Raw genomic sequence first — 20,000 nt, 5'->3', positions numbered from 1 at the left:
GAAACAAGAGCGGTAGTGTTTTTACTACGCCAGCTGTAGTTCCTGGGTGAGCGTATACCCCATGACAAAGGCATTAAGAAAAACTATATAAAAACAGCATTCTTTGCACTGATGGTCTCGTTTGGTGTTACATGTCATTTATGATCATCAGAGGAAAAATGAGACTGTTTCAGAAATATTTAAAAGTTCCTCGTAGCACATATACATTTAAATACAATTGCTGTGGAATTAATATTACCTTTCAAGACAGAATTTAAGGTGCTCCGATATTGGACTAAATGTAATTGCACCTTAAATGGCCTTGTGTCTGAAATTTGCTATACAAATAAACTTGCATAGCCTAAATTATATTGCAAAAGTATTATTTTTTCTTCTTTTTGTCCATGCACTGTGCAACTAAAAGGTAATTCCTTCAATTAACAGCTTCATCAGATATCGTTTTACATGCACAATTCATTCATAAATAGCATTTTAATAGGACTTACTGGCGGTGCATTTGCCTTCCGACACACAGTCCGCTGCATGAAATGTATCATGAAAATGTATTAAAAAGTTAACTTAATATTCTCATAAACTGACAACTCCTTCTGTGTTTAATTCAGTAGGCTGATGTTTTTTCCAGCAACCATTAAACTGTGTTGTTATGCACGGTGGAGACCCCAACAACACACACACACACACACACACACAGAAACAGACACACACACACACACACACACACACACACACACACACACACACACACACACACACACACACACACACACACACACACACACACACACACACACACACACACACACACACACACACACACACACACACACACACACACAAGTACTGTACTGCAATCTCCCCTCCTACTACATTGTGCAATAATTTTATTTAGCAATGCGATATATTTTATTCATATATATTTATATGTACAAACGCTTGCACAATTTGAGCTGATAATATATTGGTATGACTGTTGTTTGAATATTGTATGTTGATTTATTATTTTTATTTATTTTTTTATTATGCACCTTAAGGAGAAGCTCATTTTAATCTTGTTGTACATTGTATAATATCAATACAGCTTTTTATTCTATTCTATTCTAGTCTCTGGTTGGATCCCCGGCACCGGACAGGAGGGTGTTAGTAGTAAAACTAGTGGTGGCTGCTATTACATCTACGCTGCCCACCATCTCTACCATTGTGTCCTTGAGCAAAGACACTTAACCCCAAACTGCTCCAGGGGCGCTGTACTATGGCTGACCCTGCGCTCTGACCCCCTCTGGAGTGTGGGAACTTGAGAGGGGATATGAGGAAAAGACAAATTTCAATGTTGCCTTGTGAAAAAATTGACTAATAAAGACAACATAACGTATTCTTGACTTACAGACTTGCTTGACTTCATTTTTGACTGTTGTCTGAATATTGTATGTTGATTTATTTTTTATTATGCACCTTAACCCATTGATGACTTTGGCAATCTAGGATGCATGTCCTTAATGCCTGAGGGTTTTCTGAAAAAATAGTACGAATTGTCAAGTCTACCAAAACCTTAATATCTGAGCCTGTGTAGCACATAGAAACATGAAATAAAATACATTTAAAAGTTAAGGTTCACAGGTTTTATTTAAACATGCTCCCTTAGCGCTTACACACCAACAAATTTTTCTAAAAATCGTCAAAATTAGATGGGGGAGAAAAAAAAGAATAAATAATATAAAATATTTAGTGTGATTTTCGTCAGTAGCCTATAGTAGACCTTGATTCTGCGCACCAAACGCCACTAACTGTTCTGTAATACACTATCGCTGACACAGCCGGCTTATTTTTTTTTTATTATTTTGTTTTATTTTTTATTTTTTATTTTTTTTATTGATGTGATTTTCGGCAAACCACACAACTTTTGGGTGGTCACGTGGTCTTAAAAATCAACAAAATCCACCTCATGTGTATTTGAACCAATGACAGTGCATTCTATGCTGGGAATGCCATAAAAATTAGATAAAGTAATAATGCTGCACGATGCAGCATCAGGCAGGAGAGGCAATGTGGCATCGCGCAGCAGCCGTCATCAATGGGTTAAGGAGAAGCTTATTTTAATCTTGTTGTACTTTGTATAATATCAATACAGCTTTTTATTCTATTCTATTTATTCTATTCTCTGACCCCCTCTGGAGTGTGGGAACTTGAGAGGGGGATATGAGAAAAGACAAATTTAAATGTAGCCTTGTGAAAAAATTGACTAATAAAGAAAACTTAACTTATTCTTGACTTATAATATCAATAAAGGTTTTTATTCTACTCTATTCTACTCTACTCTATTCTAGACTTACATGCTTGCTTGACCCCCTCTGGAGTGTGGTGACTTGAGAGGGGATATGAGGAAAAGACAAATTTAAATGTGCCTCGTGTAAAAATTGACTAATAAAGACAACCTAACCCATTCTATACTCACAGGCTTGCTTGACTTCCTTCCAGCGGAACTGATGCCTCCTGACGACAGAGAAGACGGAGTCAAAGCCCTGCTGGGTGATGAGGTCCAGAGCCCCCTGGAGGTGGAAGGGATGCAGGCAGGGGGACGTGGCCTGGATGTTACACACCACGTCCACCTCTAAGGACACACACAGGGGGAGGTATTAAAGGTGCAGTGTGTAATATGACATCATCAAGAAAGTTCTTCAAAGTTCTAGAATGCAACACTCCCTGGGTAACCCCAACCCTTTTGAATAATAACAGAAGCTACAGTGGCCTTCAAGGACAAGAACAATACTAAATTTTAAACAATGCACCTGATGACATTCCAACTGTGACACTTTCAAGATGGCGGCACTAGGCCTTGGTCCAAAATATGCAGAAATATGGACATATATGAGACCGTTTCTAAGGGGAAAAAAAATAATAAAAAAAAACATTTTCAGCTATTATGCACTAAATTAAATGTACTTATGGATATTATAATTACTTTCTACAAAATCTGCTAGGAAATAAAACCCAAAATTCTACACACTGCAGGTTTAAGGAGGATACATGAGAGAAATGTAAATGGTAAATGGACTCCACTTATATAGCGCTTTTCCCTGGTTTTTCACAGACCCAAAGCGCTTTACATTGTTTTGTACACATTCACCCAATCACACTCACATTCATACAACGATAGCAGCAGCAGCTACCACGCAGGGTGCAAGCTAACTATCGGGAGCAATTTGGGGTTCAATGTCTTGCCCAAGGACAATTCGACATGTGGCGGGTAGGCGGGGACAGGGCCGCCCATAAGGGGTAGAAAGTGGGAAGGCTTTCTAGGGCCCAGCCACTTGGGGGGCCCATGGTCTTTGGAAGCCAAGAACCTAACTGAGCTAAACTTTATTTTTAGATATTTATGTCAATATCTATTCAAAGTTGTGTGTTTACACAGAGCCGCGGCTCCGCTTACGGCCATTTAAAAAGCAGTAGAAAAGCAGAAATGTTCAAAATGTTTCAGATTGAGAACACAACGGAGTGTAACCGTTTCAAACATAATCCATCCTATAAACCCTTTGTGTGCCAAATGGTGACAAGATTGGATTTTGATATTAAACAGTTTTGGCTGGATTATATTTCCTGAGTCGTTCCTGCTCACGGAAAACACATGTAGGCCTACCTGCTACTTGTGTCTGGGTGTCGTTGTAAAAAGTATTTGGACCCCATGAAAAAACAGGTTGGGTACCTTTTGTAGTTCTTCTACATTAGTTACTCTGTAATTTTCCTGGGTCTACAAATTTAAATTCTCTCTCCCCAATTTCCCTTTGGGGACTAAACCTTCTAAACGCTTTGACATGAGTCTTCAGGATGACACGACAGAGCAGGTCTGACCAGTTTTTCAGAAACCTGGCCAATCGACCAACCAGCCGGGTCCTACCACAATGAAGCTGACGAGCAGCATCATCCTGTTTTAATTATTGCCGTAACCACCAACTGAACATGTGAGATTCAGTTGGGATAACAACTCTGGTGGATTCTGTGAGAGGGATAGTGAGACGGTTGAAGAAATATTCAGCGTGCACCCACCGATTATACATTATATTTGGACTTCAATTAAAAGCTGGCTTCAATATAAAAAAGGTATACTGGCTGCTGCACCCTTCAAATGTGACGTCGATTAAAACTGGAACATTTTTAAAGTAAAAAAAAAAAAACTTAGAATTCCCGGTAAATAATGTGATTGCACTTTGTAAAAGCTAGAGGTTAAGCCTCAAGCTTGAGCCCCACATCACCATTTGGATGAGTGAACTCAGGCTATTTGCTAAATGTCTCCTGCAAAAAAACTCTTTGAAAAAAAAAGTAAAAAAAAAAAAAAAGAATACTTCAAGATTAAACAGCTCCTTTGTCACCTATCAAACAGGAACACTACAGAGTTGAAACCTTTAATACACAACCTCTATATATATAAACAGTCAATGTAAAACCTAGTGCCCTCACAGTCTAACTAGCATCTGCTGTGGAGGCTTCATTACCTGCGTTGAGCCGGAGAAGAAAAAAATAATAATCTTAAAAAAATAAATAAAAAAAGTAAAAATAAATAAACCCTTTTTGAAAATAAAGATTAAAACAGAATACTTCAAGATCAAACAAACCATCAACTTTGTCACTAATTAAACGGGAACACACACTCTTAATAAACAAGCCCTAATACATTTTATTTATGTATTTACGGCTCTCGACCATAGTACATGGTATGGAGCACAACATTCAAATAATAACAAGACAAAACAATGGTGCACGGCATGGGCGAAAACAAAAACACTACTTAAACCTGCAGTGTGTAGAATTGTGGGTTTTATTTCCTAGCAGATTTTGTAGAAAGTAATTATAATATCCATAAGTACATTTAATTTAGTGCATAATAGCTGAAATTCTTTTTTGAATAATTTTTTTTTTCCTTAGAAAGGGTCTCATATATGTCCATATTTCTACATATTTTGGACCAAGGCCTAGTGCCGCCATCTTGAAAGTGTCATAGTTGGAATGTCATCAGGTGCATTGTTTAAAATTTTGAATTGTTCTTGTCCTTGAAGGCCACTGTAGCTTCTGTTATTATTCGAAAGGGTTGGGGTTACCCGGGGAGCGTTGCATTCTAGAACTTTGTAGAACTTTGTAGAACTTTCTTGATGATGTCATATTACACACTGCACCTTTAAACAAACAGTCAGTGTAAACAGAGAGCTGTGTTACCTGGGTTGAGCCGGAGAAACTCTTGGATGGTTTCCAGTGAGGTGGAGGAATCTCTGGACACTTCAGGACTCCTGCGGTGAACCTTAGCGCCCCAAGTCTTAGCCACTCGCTCGATCTCATCGTGGTCTGTCGACACCCACACACTGTAGGGAATGTAAAGAGGATGTATCATTATACTGTGCTCGTTATGTACGGTTTTCATGTGTACCTCACGTGAGAATCTATTTTCTGTCTAACATTACAGTGTTTTTAGTTTATAATTCAGCTCAGAAAATAGTTACAATTGGTTGCTATGGAGAATATAAAAGGGGATTTTAACATTATATAATTTTTTTTATTTATTATTATTCTTCCGGAGAATTACACACAATACACAATTTTCTCTTTGCATATTCACACATATTACTTTGTGTTATCGTCCGAAGGGTAGCAGGAGAAGACAAAGGCTTATCAGGTCCCGCCCCCACTGCCATCAGATTCAGATACACAGATACACAGCTACTGATAAATAAAACAGTTATTTTTTTTTTTTTTTAAGAAGATGCATTCCAATACACAGACAATTTTAGGTCTCCTTATTCATTGCCAGTGTACAACAGACATGCTTTCCATTTTCCTCTCTCCTGTGACAATGCAGATAGTGATGTGGCCTTGTCCAATTCTTCTCTAGTAGTCTAAACACATCTGCAAAAGTATTCAAAACAGTCAGTGTGTCTGCTGACCTCGGCTGCAGTCCCATAACATGCAGTGTATTTACAAATTATTCAGTCAGTGAATGAGTTTTTTTTTTTTTTTTTTTAAGTAAATCAATGTTTGTATCCCCACAGATAAATATCTTATTTTGATTTGCCTTCGAAAGTAATTCTCCCATGTATTCTATAAAGTCTTCCATTTTTGAATCGGGTGTTCTGTACACACAGCTGATAATTAACATTTATCTTTCATTTGAATTTCAATAGTCACACATTCCATTAGGTTATCAATAGCAGAGCACATTGTATTTACGATTTCAAACCTTATATTTTGGCACAAACCAGTTTAAATCCCTTTAGTTCAAAGTCCATGCTTTTGCCTTCTTTAATCCATGTTTCTGACACTGCAATGATGTTGAACTGTTATGCACTATTTTATTTTATTTTATTTATACAGGTAAAACCCATTGAGACCGGAGACTCATTTTCAAGGGAGACCTGTTTCCATTCCCACGTTACCATTCACACACATTCATACACCGATAGCAGCAGGCTAACTATCCACATTCACATGAGGCAAGGTGGGTGAAGTGTCTTGCCCAAGGACACAACAACCATGACACAAGTGGCAGGGCGGGAATCGAACCACCAACCCTTCGATCATTGGCCGACCCGCTCTACCACCTGAGCCACAGTCGCCCCTTTCATATCATTTCATCTTTCATCTATAGTGAAGAGTATACCTTAAAAAAAATTCACTTCTCTGACACACCCAAAGTTACACACTGCACCTTTAACTATTTTCATATACAGTACCTACGTCATTGCCAGTTTTTTTGTCTAACATTACTTTGTTTTTAGTTTATAATTGAGCTCAGAAAATAGTTAAATATCAACCTATAACATAACAGGGTCTCTAAAGCTTAACAACAACTTACACAGCAAGTTAGACTTAACAGGTTTTTATTGCTTCTATTCTATTCTTTTTATTTTTTAAAGATATTTTTATGCTTTATTGATAGTGTAGAGACAGAGTTAAAATGGGGCAGAGAGGGGAGTGACATGCAGAGAACGACCGCGGGCCGGAATCGAACCCGGGTCCGCTGCTGGCCGAGGCCCATGGGGGGGGACGCCCTACCAACTGAGCTAAGGGCGCCCCCTGCTTCTATTATTCTCTCAAAGAAGATGATTTACTAAAGATAACAAACCTAACAGCACTCTGAATACACATGGTGAAATGTCCAGAAAAACCCCCAAAAAATAGTTAGCTAGTTTAGTAAGCTAGTTTAATGTATTTGTCACATACTCAATTGCACAGAGCAATGCGTAGTAAAATTCTGGCTGTAATTCCACTATATGAAGTGCAAGATTATATTACAACAATGATTGGGTGGTCGCTGGTTGAATGTGGCTGGGAATCAAATGAACATGAGCATTTTTACAATACAAAAAAAAAGAAGGAAGACCTACTTACATTTGTAACAAACTTAAGCCTACATCTTAAAGACCTACTTCACCGGTTTGAATATGAAGGTGTATTGAATTCTGAGATCCTATGTAGTATAAATGTGCAAAAAAAATTGAAATCAATTGAAATTGAAAAACTTACTTTGTAAATATTACTGTGATGTCTTTTACTGTGACATCACAGTAATATTTACAAAGTAAGTTTTTTTTTAACCCTATATTTCTCTTTCTGTGATGTCACGAGAAAGAGAAATATAGGGTTAAAAAAAACACTCCTTCTGCCTTTTCTCAGGCTAGGATGAACCGATTTTTTTTTTTTGCACATTTATACTACATAGGATCTCAGAATTCAATACACCTTCATGTTCAAACCGGTGAAGTAGGCCTTTAACTTAAAACCTAAGCATTTTTACGACTGTTGAAAAGATTCATTTCAGACACATCGGCTAACAACTTAGACCTTATTTTTGGATGAATTGATGAATTAATGAATTAAATGCCTTTTAAGCCTCTATATAGACATGCGGAAAGACTTAAAAGCCAATGGGAAGTTTGGGATTGCATTTTTGGGGTTACTCTTTCAAGTAGAAGTCATTATAATACCCTATAAGTATGAAAACCATTATTATAATAGTTATTTTACCTGCTGAATAAGTTGGAGTCCACGGCAGCCCTGAGCACCCATCCAATGAGGGGCGTCCCGGCTAACATTTTGATGTTTTTAAGGGGAATTCCTTTACTTCCACCCCTGGCTAGAATCAGCGCGGCGACGTTCCTCTTGGTGCCCGCTTTTAGGTGCTTGTTGTCGGGCATGTCTCCCTCTGTCGCCCCGTTGTCAACCCCTGGAACGGTTCTCTTCCTTGCTGCCATGGCGACTCCTCAGGGAATTACAAGCTCGTGTCGATATGTGTGTGAGCGAGCGTGTGTGTGTGTGTGTGTATGTATGTGTGTGTGTGCGTCTTAAAAGGCGCTGTAACAAGGAGGTGTGGTAAAGTAATCAAAATACGTAGGTAGTTTATGGATGGATTGTATGGACTGGATCCGGATTCGTTCTTCTTCTGTTGTTGATAAAAATGTTGATACAGTTTAGCGTTAAACTCACTTCCGCCATCTGCTGCCCGGCGGAGGAAGTTGTCCAAAAAAAATTAAAAACTATTATTAATTGTCAATACGAAATTTTATAAATGTAATGTATTTGTCATTTATTTCATATTTCATATTCATCTTGATAATTTGGTGTCATCAACATTTTTTACAATAGCCTTTGTCGTGACATATTTGGCTGTTTATCAAAATAATAACACCCATGAAGCCCTTATACTCAGTAGCATAAACTTGATCTCGTTGGAATTTCCTTTTCAGGTGAACTGTTCGCTGCTCAGCCATTTGGCGGTTGTTTGGCATTATGATGTTTCGGTCACGAAGAGGTAAAGGTAGCCTAAGTAGCCTAATAGTGACTGTCTTTGAATGCCACAGAACTTGATTCAATCTGCATGAACATTTAGTCATCAGCTGACATTTCCCTCTTTTCCTCATATCCTTTCTCCTGGAAGTCGTGTGCATATTGTTTCTCCAGAAGCTGCTCGAGGTGAACAATTGAGATCCGATTCACTAAGGCCACAGGATTTTCATCATCCATGACAGGGGACCTAAGTGGACCATTAACCACCCATCCTAGCAGTGTTTTTAACGGCATATATGGACCATTTTCCATGGTTCCATAGCCTTGGGTGCATTTACTCCTATAAGAAGTTCCACATCAGCATCAATTTCCTTTACCTTGATCTCCTTTAGATGAGGCCACTTGTCAAGGTCCAGCTGGGTAATGCTATATCTTGTAATATTATTATGTTGACATGTTACTAGCCTATATAAAAATACAGTCTACACAATATATGGATAGTTTTTTACTAAACACATTAACTCAACGTGTCTTAAAGTGATAAACAGCGCCACCTCTTGGACATTGCTGGTGGATTGAGAAATGACTTATACTTATACTAGGCTATTTAGGCCTATACTTCCGCATTAAAGGCATTGAAATGTCTTTAGCATATAGTTATTAAGTTGATTCAAATGTGTCAAGATTTCAAACCCCTCCCCTCCTTGATTGATGAATGCTATTTAATATGTCCTCTCTAGCCTATAAAATAAAACCTAGACCTATAGGCCTAAATAAAAAAAGATTAACGTTGGACACGAAACAACTGTTGCTATAGGCTACGAGTGAATCACCGCATAAACAACAAAAAACATTGGTAAAGCTAGATCCGCCATTGCATTCCTTTAGCATTTCTTAAACCTGCAGTGTGTAGAATTTTGGGTTTTATTTCCTAGCAGATTTTGTAGAAAGTAATTATAATATCCATAAGTACGTTTAATTTAGTGCATAATAGCTGAAAAAAATGTTTTGAATTATTTTTTTTTCCCTTAGAAAGGGTCTCATATATGTCCATATTTCTGCAAATCTTGGACCAAGGCCTAGTGCCGCCATCTTGAAAGTGTCATAGTTGGAATGTTGTTTAAAATTTAGAATTGTTCTCATCCTTGAAGGCCACTGTAGCTTCTGTTATTATTCTAACCCAGGGAGCGTTGCATTCTAGAACTTTGTAGAACTTTCTAGATGATGTCATATTACACACTGCACCTTTAAGTAGGCTAGCTTTTAAAACATCCCAATGCGTTCAATGCGTCCCAATGATGTAGCGTGATTCACAGTGTAGAATGTGTCGTGTCGATTACAAAATTACTTTTTCCGATTTCGAAACTGTTGAAAACAAACGGTTCGTGTGTGAGTGAAACTGAGACCGTTATGTGTCCGTTACGCCTCCACGTATCCCGGGGCAGAAGAGAGAGAGAGAGATGCAGGAATCCTCCAAACAAGACCCGACAGAGACCAAGAATCCAACCTCACCCTCCCAAACATTATATACCTCTGTGTGTGTGTGTGTGTGTGTGTGTGTGTGTGTGTGTGTGTGTGTGTGTGTGTGTGTGTGTGTGTGTGTGTGTGTGTGTGTTGTGTGTGTGTGTGTGTGTGTGTGTGTCTGTCTGTCTCTCTCTCCCTCTCTCTCTCTGTCTCTCTCTCTGTGTCTCTGTGTGTGTGTGTGTCTCTCTCTCTCTCTCTCTCTCTCTCTCTCTCTCTCTCTCTCTCTCTCTCTCTCTCTCTCTCTCTCTCTGTCTCTCTCTCTCTGTCTCTCTGTCTCTCTCTCTCTCTCTTACACACACTCAAAAGCTTAGGGGTGAAAAACCATTGAAATAAGTGTATAACAGCCATCCCAAACATTATTTACCTCTCATCTCTGTCTCTCCCTCTCCTCTGTCTCTCCCTCTCCCTCTCCTCTCTGTCTCTGTCTCTCTCCCTCTCCTCTCTCTGTCTGTCTGTCTGTCTGTCTGTCTCTCTCTCCCTCTCTCTGTCTCTCCCTCTCCTCTCCTCTCTCCCTCTCTCTCTGTCTCCCTCTTCTGTCTCTCTCTCTCTCTCTCTCTCTCTCTCTCTGAAAGTCACACTCGAAAGCTTTGGGTTGGAGATGGGGGGGTGAAAAAGCAGTCTAAAGAGTCTAATGAACAGCCATATATTATGCACTCACACACACAGAAAGTTTGAACTGTCTGTGTTAAAGGAATACTTCACCCATACGGAACCAGCGTTCTATCATTATAAAATAACTATTATAATATAATGAATGAGGTTTTTCTTCCCTCAGTCTTCCCTTGGCCCAGCTGTCCTGTTAATCCTAACCATACCAAATGCAGGGTTAGACAGTGAGACCATAAAACACTCTTTCTGCCTTTTCTCAGGCTAGGATGATCTGATTTAATTTTTTTTCGCACATTTATACTAAATAGGATCTCCGAGTTCCATACACCTTCATATTCCAACCGGTGAAGTAGGCCTTTTAGAATAGAATTTGTCTAATTGTCGACCACAATAGATTTTACAGCTATAAAGATGTCAACACACTCACACACTAATAGTTCCGTTAGTGTCTGTTGCAACGTTTTTCTGTCTTCACTTGGGCGTTGTGATGTAATTATTTATAAGTGATGTATTATGTACAGTATTTCCAACCCATTCACTAATTTGAGCAATGAGGAAATTGAACTGAATCTTAAGCCTCGTAATCATATAGCTAAACTGAAGTTAAAAGGTGAAGTAAGTGGTTTATTTATGTTAATATAAGTGTTAAATCGCTCTTTATTCATACAGTGATCACTTACATAATGTGCGTGTTTCATAAAGCCGATCTCTCAGTCAGCTGCTTTGCATGTAATCGGCAAATAAACTTATTGTAGTATGCCGAAATTTTTATCCAATCAGAAGAGAGAACGCTACCAACCAATACTCGTCTCACTCATATATATTATATACACTCCATGGTCTCACTGCCGGTGCACGCCAGAGCGACATATGGGTGAATGTGTATGCGCCTACAATGGCGGAGCAGGTAAAAATCCTTCCCAATGTCTGTTTTGATGGTTTTTATCATGTTTTAACTCGCTGCTTGAAGACCGCAGTGCATTAATGTGGTGACGTAGGGACGAGCGAGGGGACTGCTAACTGCAGCAACTGACAGGAGGTTAGCTAAAAGAACCATTCCGCTTACAGCACCTTTAAATATACCTGATAGATGCATTTTAACTAATAAAATAAATCCAATCTTGGTTATCTATGCACACAACAACGTATTTTCTGTTGAATGCACTTTTTAATTTAAGGATACATAATCTTATAGGGGGCCGGTTTGGCATTTTAAAATGGCAGGAGGATCCTAAAACCTTCATAAGTGTCCATATAAATGTACTTAGGTATTATTTGGTAGCAGAAACTTGCTTAATTCAGTATCAATCTTCCTCAACATTTGCAAATACAAGGGTCTAACCCCCAACTGACTTAAAGAGATCCTATTATACTACTTTTCTGGTCTTAATTTCTTGTTAAAAACTGCTATGGAGCAACCTGACACGAATCACATCACAAAAAACTATGTAGATTTTCGGGAAGCTCTTTCTCTTATTTTGGCGATCCAGCAGGCCCTGTAAACACTTTGCTTCTGCCATCTCCGCCCCCTCCCCCCCTTCCTGCAAACCCAACTCCGTTGTGATTGGTTACCTTGCGAAGGGAAGTCGTGATTCTAAATGTCTGCAAAGAATCAGCCCGGGCGGGACGTGCTTCGTAGACGATCTCTCTACCGGCTGAGCTAAGCGAACACTGGTCTAGTGTTGTCACCCCTGCTATATATAGCAACCTGGGAGCTTGCCTGACCATATATGGCAAAAAGATCTGGTGACACACACATACCGGAAATTTGAACAAGTTCGGCTCGACTGGCTGCCATAGTTTTTAGTGCTCTGCATAGCCACCCCAGACGGTCAGCAGGGAATACGTCGAAATGCAAGTACGTAATTACTTGATACTCTAGTATGGTTAAACATGACTATAAATCATTATAACAACGTTTATAAGTCATAAAAGTCGAAAAGTATCATAGGTCCTCTTTAAGCAACCTTAAACCCAAGCTAACGGGTCACACAATTAACTTCAATCACTGTTGATTCAGATTATGCAATACATAATTAAAACCTAATTTGCGACAAAAAAGATTAAAAAAAAAACTAGTACATTTTTGTGTAATATATTATTCCCTTTAATGAACATAGCACTTTTTTTCATAGAAAAACTCATGTATTCTCGCTGTACAGAAAAAGCCCACAGGTAATATTCACATGCAATAGAAAAGAAGAAAAATATTGACATAGCTCACAATCCCATGTTAATATATATAATATATACAGTATATATGTATCAGTTTCAAACTTGGCCTTATTTGGTGCATTATTACATTTAACATTGCAGTCTGTGGTATATAGAGAAATAACCAAATCCATACAACACACATCAACATTCACACACACACACACACACACAAAAAGTAAAATTGTCTTCACTCGATTTCTTGAGTTTTGAGGCCCACTTAGACTCTTTAGTTTTAAAGGAAAACTGCCCTAGATTTGAGCCAACAAATGATCTTCTAACTTTATAATTTTACATTTTTACAGAGCACACACACATGTACCTTCCCCACTGCAATGTTTTATGACTTCTTGTATTAAAGCTATAGTGTGTAACTTCTGTAGCCCCCCATGAGGAATTGTGACTATTTACAACAACACTGTCGGTGCATCTACATGAGGTAAAGCCTTCAGTGATGGCTCATGGATTTTATACCTTCTGCTGTACGTCCAGGTTTTTTTTCTTTCTTAGCAGTAGAATCAACAACTGAAACATTTCTTGGGCGCTTCTTGGGGATTTTTCTGAGCTCCTACACCAATATTAGGGGGGGGGGGGGGGGGCACCAGTTTGTAAACGCTGCCATACCGAGAAACACAGAGAGAGTTTTGTGGAGCTGATAATAGGCTTAATCAACTTTGTGTCAACTCATTTTTAGCAATGACTTGAATGCAACCAACCAACATTCAATTATATGAAAAGTTCCACACTGTAGCTTTAAAACACACCAGTAAACACATTCATCCATCCATCCATCCATCCATCCATCCATCCACACTGCCCTGAGATTGTCATTTCGCTTGTCTTCCCCCCTTACAATCTACTGCTCCATAGATCCGGTGGTATCGTCACTATCCAGCCCTTGTGGAGATCCAGGATTTGAGGACCCTTCCGGCGACATTTCCTCCCCGCCTACCCCTCCTCTTTTCAGGCCTTTTCCCTTGAGCAGGTGGCTGTCCGGGTGTAGTTTATGGAGGTGCATTAGCAGCTGGTCTTGGGTGTCCATGGTGTGCCCACACTCCTCACACACGTACAGCTTGTTGCGCCGCTCCTTGTAGGCGTATTTCAACGTGACGCTGTGGATCTTTTTCATGTGCGACTCCAGAGAGCAACGCTGGGTGAAAGCCTTCTCACACAGGGTGCATTTGTAGGGACGGACGCCTGGAGGAAAAAATAAAATAATAATAATAATAATAATTAAATAATTTGATAATAACAATTATTAGAAAATAATAAATAATAATATTAAACCATTATAAATAATTAAATAATAATTAAATAATTAGATAATAACAGTTATAAAAAAAATATTCATAATAATACAAAAATAAATTATAAATAAAAAAAGAAAGAAATGCGGGAAAAAAATGTCATGTGTGTGTTCTTGTGTGTGTGTGTTTAAAGGTGCCCCGAGGAACTTTCAGCTTTTGTTAATTCTTGCACCTTCTTTGGAAAAAAGCGGTATTTTTTTTTACTATGCCAGATAAAGTTTGAGGGTGAGCGTATACCCATGACAAAGGCATTAAGAAAAACTATAAAAAAATAGCATTCTTTGCACTGATGGTCTTGTTTGCTGTTACATGTAATTTATGTTCATCAGAGGGAAAAATTAGACTGTTTCAGAAATATTTAAAAGTTCCTCGTAGCGCCTTTAAGTACGGAAAATTATACGGGCCACGGTAGAGGAAAAAAATAAGAGGAGGACTTTTTCTTTTTCATTATACACTTCAAGATCAAAGCAAGAATGTCGAGAATAAACTTTCCAGACAGTTCCAGACGTCGGAAATATATGTTGACATTCACAAAATGCATAATGGATAAAAATCTCCCTCCTCCCTCTCCTATGTCCCTAACAGGCCTCTGTAGTCTATGCGAGTGAGTAAAGATGAACGTTTATATCTTAACCGGTATGACTGTGTGTGAATGAATGGAACCTGGAACCCTTTTGAGTGTTTTGAGTGCCTTGAAAAGCGCTTTATATATCCTATCCTATCCATTATTATTATTATTATTATTATTATGTTTACCTGTGTGTGTGCGGACGTGCCTCTTGAGGTTGAAGGTGTTTCATATATTTGATCATAATTGTTTTCGTTTAATTTTTTTAAGTAATTGCTTAATTTGTATTCTTATTAATATGGTGCAAATGTCTTTTTGCGTATGTTGCAAAAAAAAACAAAAAAAACAATAAACATATTGTGGAAGAAAAAAAGGGTGAGCATTCCTATCTTTACCTGTGTATGTGCGGACTGCGGTATACAGTTGGAAATATATGTTGACATTCACAAAATGCATAATGGAAAAAAATCTCCCTCCCCCCTCTCCTATGTCCCTAACAGGCCTCCATAGTGTTTTCGAGTGAGTAAAGGTGAGCCGTTCCTATCCTTACCTGTGTGTGTGCGGACGTGCCTCTTGAGATCGAAGGTGTCGTTGAAGCCCTTGCCACAGTGGGAGCAGAGGTGTCTCTTTGTGTCGTTGTGACACTTGATGTGACGGTTCAACATGCGCTGGTACTGGAAAGTCTTCTGGCAAATCTACGCACAGCAACAAGGGGGGGGGGGAACAGTTAGGATGTGTTTATAAGACTGTGTTTGAGAAAACCTATTGCCCTACTAACGTCCTCCCTCCTACCTACTCAACATGTATATACTACATACTGTCTACTTAACCATCCATTGTGACAGGCATTTCTCGCCTACACAAACTCGCATACACAACCGCTACATACTCACATACATCCACACTTAAAGGTGCAGTGTGTAATATGACATCATCAAGAAAGTTCTACAAAGTTCTAGAATGCAACACTCCCTGGGTAACCCCAACCCTTTAGAATAATAACAGAAGCTACAGTGGCCTTCAAGGACAAGAACAATTCTAAATTTTAAACAATGCACCTGATGACATTCCAACTATGACACTTTCAAGATGGCGGCCCTAGGCCTTGGTCCAAAATATGCAGAAATATGGACATATATGAGACCCTTTCTAAGGGAAAAAATAATAATAAAAAAAAAAGAAATCAGCTATTATACACTAAATTAAATGTACTTATGGATATTATAATTACTTTCTACAAAATCTGCAAGGAAATAAAACCCAAAATTCTACACACTGCAGCTTTAAATACGACCAATTAACATATAAATAAACTTTTTTTGACAGCAGAGAATGGAGAATGTTTCAGGTAAATGTCCAGATTACAGTTATACAGCACGTAACTTAAAATGAAAAGCTTTCTGGTTTTCATACCTGACACATGAACGGCGGCGTGGAACCATTGGACAAAGAACTCGGACTTTGACCCGACGACCTGGTCACCATGGAGACAGCAGCTTCCTGGCAGGGGGGGCTTGTTGTCATGGGCAACACGGTGGCGGTTGGAGGTAGATATGGAGGGATGGGGAGCGGAGGGAGAGAGAGAGGGAGAGGAGAAGGAGAGGGAGAGGGAGCCAACTCGCCTGTAGTCACCTGTGGGGTAGAGATTACTGATTAGATTCTGACTTCATTTTGTCTGAAGTTCCTGCGAAATCAATTCCGAGCAAAGGCATTATCAATAACTTTATCAAAATAGCATTCTTCGGGGCGCTCCGGTGGCGTAGTGGATAGAGCGTGTACCATATTGGCTCCGGCCTTCGTTGCAGTGGTCACGGGTTCAAATCCGACCCGTGGACCTTTACTGCAGGTCATCCCCCCTCTCTCTCTCTGTCTCCCCATTTCAACTCTGTACTGTCTAATAAAGCTTGAAAATGACGCCCCAAAAACAAATATATAGCATTCTTTGCACTGATGGTCTCGTTTGCTGTTACAGGTTATTTATGATCATCAGAGGGAAAATGAGACTGTTTCAGAAACACTAACAATTCCTCATAGGAGGTTTAAGGTGAACGAAATAAAATAAATTGTGTGCTAACCTTGATCTTGGAGCGTATATACGTGGCCCCCCCGGCCTGCGCTCTCCTCCTGATGTCAGTCCTCTCCCCCGTCACAAACAGAGGGCTGATGGGACGTCCCAGCGCTGTGCAGGAGGGCAGCTCTGCCTGAGTCTGACCCTCACACACACACTGTCCGGTTTGACCGTCATACACTGTGTGTTTGGTGGTCTGACTGTCACACACACACTCGTTGGTGTGACTGTGTGTGTGTTTGGTGAGGCAGAGGGGAGCGGGCTCAGCTGGGCTCGCCTCAGCTCCCATCATCAGGAAGGAGGGAGGGTAGATGGAGACTGGAGGGAGAGAGAGAGAGAGAGAGAGAGAGAGAGAGAGAGAGAGAGAGAGAGAGAGAGTTAGTTAGTGTATGGTGGCCTTTAAGTATCTTCTCTTTCTTTTCATTTCTTCGGGACATTTTTTGCTTTTATACAGTTAGGAGAGACAGAGGTGAAATGGGTCAGAGAGAGGGGGGAATGACATGCAGAGAACGACCACGGGCTGGATTCTAACCCGGGTCTGCTGTGAAGAGGACTGAGACTCTATGGAGGGGGAGGAGAAGGGGGGGGTCTAACCAATACACCACAAGCCCCCCTCCCTTAAGTGTCTTCTTAAACTTGAAATAATGATTATGGCGAGATGATGCAGGCGAAAACATGTTTTTGTTTTCAAGCACTGGTCAATTTTGAGACCGATGCTTTTCTGTCTATGTTGCTTCCTTAACATCATGTCTTCTTTCATACTAGAATAACTGAACAAAAAATTATGTTTGGAATTCTTAGTATGTAGAACTCAGAACACTTCAAATCAGTTATGTTTTTCAAAAATACCACACTGTTATTTTCCTAATTATGTTGTTTTTACCGTTAAAATCAACACAGGAGTACAGAGAGAGAGAGAGAGAGAGAGAGAGAGAGAGAGAGAGAGAGAGAGAAGAGAGAGAGAGAGAGAGAGAGACAGAGAGAGAGACAGAGAGAGAGAGAGAGAGATAGACAGAAGGACACCGAGGCAGCAATATCTTGAGCTGTACAAATTTCACAACAATAGGGCGCCAGCTGACACCACCAGTTCATAGTGTATTTGCACAATCTCTCAATTAGCAAACACACACACACACAGAGTTAATATCAGGTGTATGCATATGGGTGTGTGTGTGTGTGTGTGTGTGTGTGTGTGTGTGTGTGTGTGTGTGTGTGTGTGTGTGTGTGTGTGTGTGTGTGTGTGTGTGTGTGTGTGTGTGTGTGTGTGTGTGTGTGTGTGTGTGTGTGTGTGTGGGTGAATGGGTGTGTGCACATTTGGCCTATTTTTTAAGTGCGACTTATTATGCACAAACCACACACACACACACACACACACACACACACACACACACACACACACACACACACACACACACACACACACACACAGATAGACTTGTCCAACCAGACGGTCTTGCAGCACCAGCTCTGTGCCTTCCTCAAACAATCCGCCTCCGCAGGGTTGGATGCCTGTCTATGTGTGTGTGTGTGTGTGTGTGTGTGTGTGTGTGTGTGTGTGTGTGTGTGTGTGTGTGTGTGTGTTTTGCGTATATGAGACCAATATAACAAAAACACCACTCAAAGAGAGTGATAGCCCCATAGAAAACCTTTCAGCCTCTGAACATACAGGTGTGTGTGTGTGTGTGTGTGTGTGTGTGTGTGTGTGTGTGTGTGTGTGTGTGTGTGTGTGTGTGTGTGTGTGTGTGTGTGTGTGTGTTTGTTCAGGCCTCGGAGAACGAGACAAGGAATCAGTTGACAGTACACGAGCCACAATCTGATAAAACTCAAATGAAGATGCAAATGCAGCGCAGCTATAAAGATGAATGAACAGACAGCTAACCGGGAGGGTTAACGGTACACACACAGACGTACAGTGTGCGTGTGTGTGTGTGCGTGTGTGTGTGTGTGTGTGTGTGTGTGTGTGTGTGTGTGTGTGTGTGTGTGTGTGTGTGTGTGTGTGTTTTGCGTACGAGACCAATATAACAATACGCCAGTCAAAGACAGAGAGATGTATAGGCCCATAGAAGCCCTTTCAGTGTGTGTGTGTGTGTGTGTGTGTGTGTGTGTGTGTGTGTGTGTGTGTGTGTGTGTGTGTGACTGTGACGGCCTCAATAGCTGGTTCGCTTCATACTATATAAAGAGATATCCGTTCGGCAGCGTACGTGCATCTCAATTATGCATTTGAAGTGTCAAAAAAGAATACTACGAATGCATAAAATCCAGTTGAAAACTTGGCAGAATTGTTTTATAAATGAGAAACTATACACACACACACACACCTTGTCATACACACACACACACACGGTCTCTCTCTCACACACACACACACACACCCTGTCACACACACACACACACACGAAAGTCAACAGATAAGAATCGGGTTGTAAGTGATCGTGTGGGATTAGGATTTAATAGAAAAAAAGAGTTACCAAGAAAATGTAAACTTTTTTATTCATAAACAGTATTTGATCAGTATTAGAAAATAACTTCCTTATTGCATTGTTCTCCATATTAAAAAGGTGCTACGAGGAACTTTTGAATATTTCTGAAACAGTCTCATTTTTCCCTCTGATGATCATAAATGACATGTCACAGCAAACAGGACCATCAGTGCAAAGAATGCTATTTTTATATAGTTTTTCTTAATGCCTTTGTCGTGGGTATACGCTCACCCAGGAACAACAGCTGGCGTGGTGAAAACACTACCGCTTTTGTCCAAAGGGGGCACTAGAATTAACACAAACTGAAAGTTCCTTGGAGCACATTTAATGGTTTATTGACCTGACAATTTGGTGACGGCTGCTAGAGCTGCACATTTAATCTCATCTTGTATTGTTTGTTCACCCCCCACCACCACCACCAATGAATGAATCGTGTGTGTGTGTGTGTGTGTGTGTGTGTGTGTGTG

The 20,000-nt window shown here is 39.9% G+C and overlaps 2 protein-coding genes across 2 annotated transcripts in view; both read right to left on the bottom strand.

The window, feature by feature from the left end:
- The window catches only part of cmasa (cytidine monophosphate N-acetylneuraminic acid synthetase a), a 14,473-nt gene extending 6,086 nt beyond the window's left edge, over positions 1-8,387 (bottom strand). The window contains exons 1-3 of the mRNA XM_080052155.1: positions 8,005-8,387; positions 5,203-5,345; positions 2,450-2,605 (exon numbers count right to left, since the gene is read on the bottom strand). Coding sequence (XP_079908281.1) covers positions 2,450-2,605; positions 5,203-5,345; positions 8,005-8,231 — 526 coding nt within the window. The 5' untranslated portion in view covers positions 8,232-8,387. The remainder of the gene's footprint in view (positions 1-2,449; positions 2,606-5,202; positions 5,346-8,004) is intronic.
- Positions 8,388-13,005: 4,618 nt separating this feature from the next.
- Positions 13,006-20,000, bottom strand: part of ovol1a (ovo-like zinc finger 1a) — an 11,268-nt gene continuing 4,273 nt past the window's right edge. Inside the window, exons 2-5 of the mRNA XM_080052352.1 lie at positions 17,061-17,371; positions 16,399-16,617; positions 15,536-15,680; positions 13,006-14,307 (exon numbers count right to left, since the gene is read on the bottom strand). Coding sequence (XP_079908478.1) covers positions 13,967-14,307; positions 15,536-15,680; positions 16,399-16,617; positions 17,061-17,371 — 1,016 coding nt within the window. The 3' untranslated portion in view covers positions 13,006-13,966. The remainder of the gene's footprint in view (positions 14,308-15,535; positions 15,681-16,398; positions 16,618-17,060; positions 17,372-20,000) is intronic.

The sequence above is a fragment of the Ammodytes marinus genome (assembly GCF_949987685.1).
Source record: "Ammodytes marinus genome assembly, chromosome: 23".
Classification (NCBI taxonomy): Eukaryota; Metazoa; Chordata; class Actinopteri; order Uranoscopiformes; family Ammodytidae; genus Ammodytes; species Ammodytes marinus.
The sequence above is the reverse complement of the archived record's forward strand: the minus strand, read 5'-3'. Positions and strand labels throughout refer to the sequence as shown.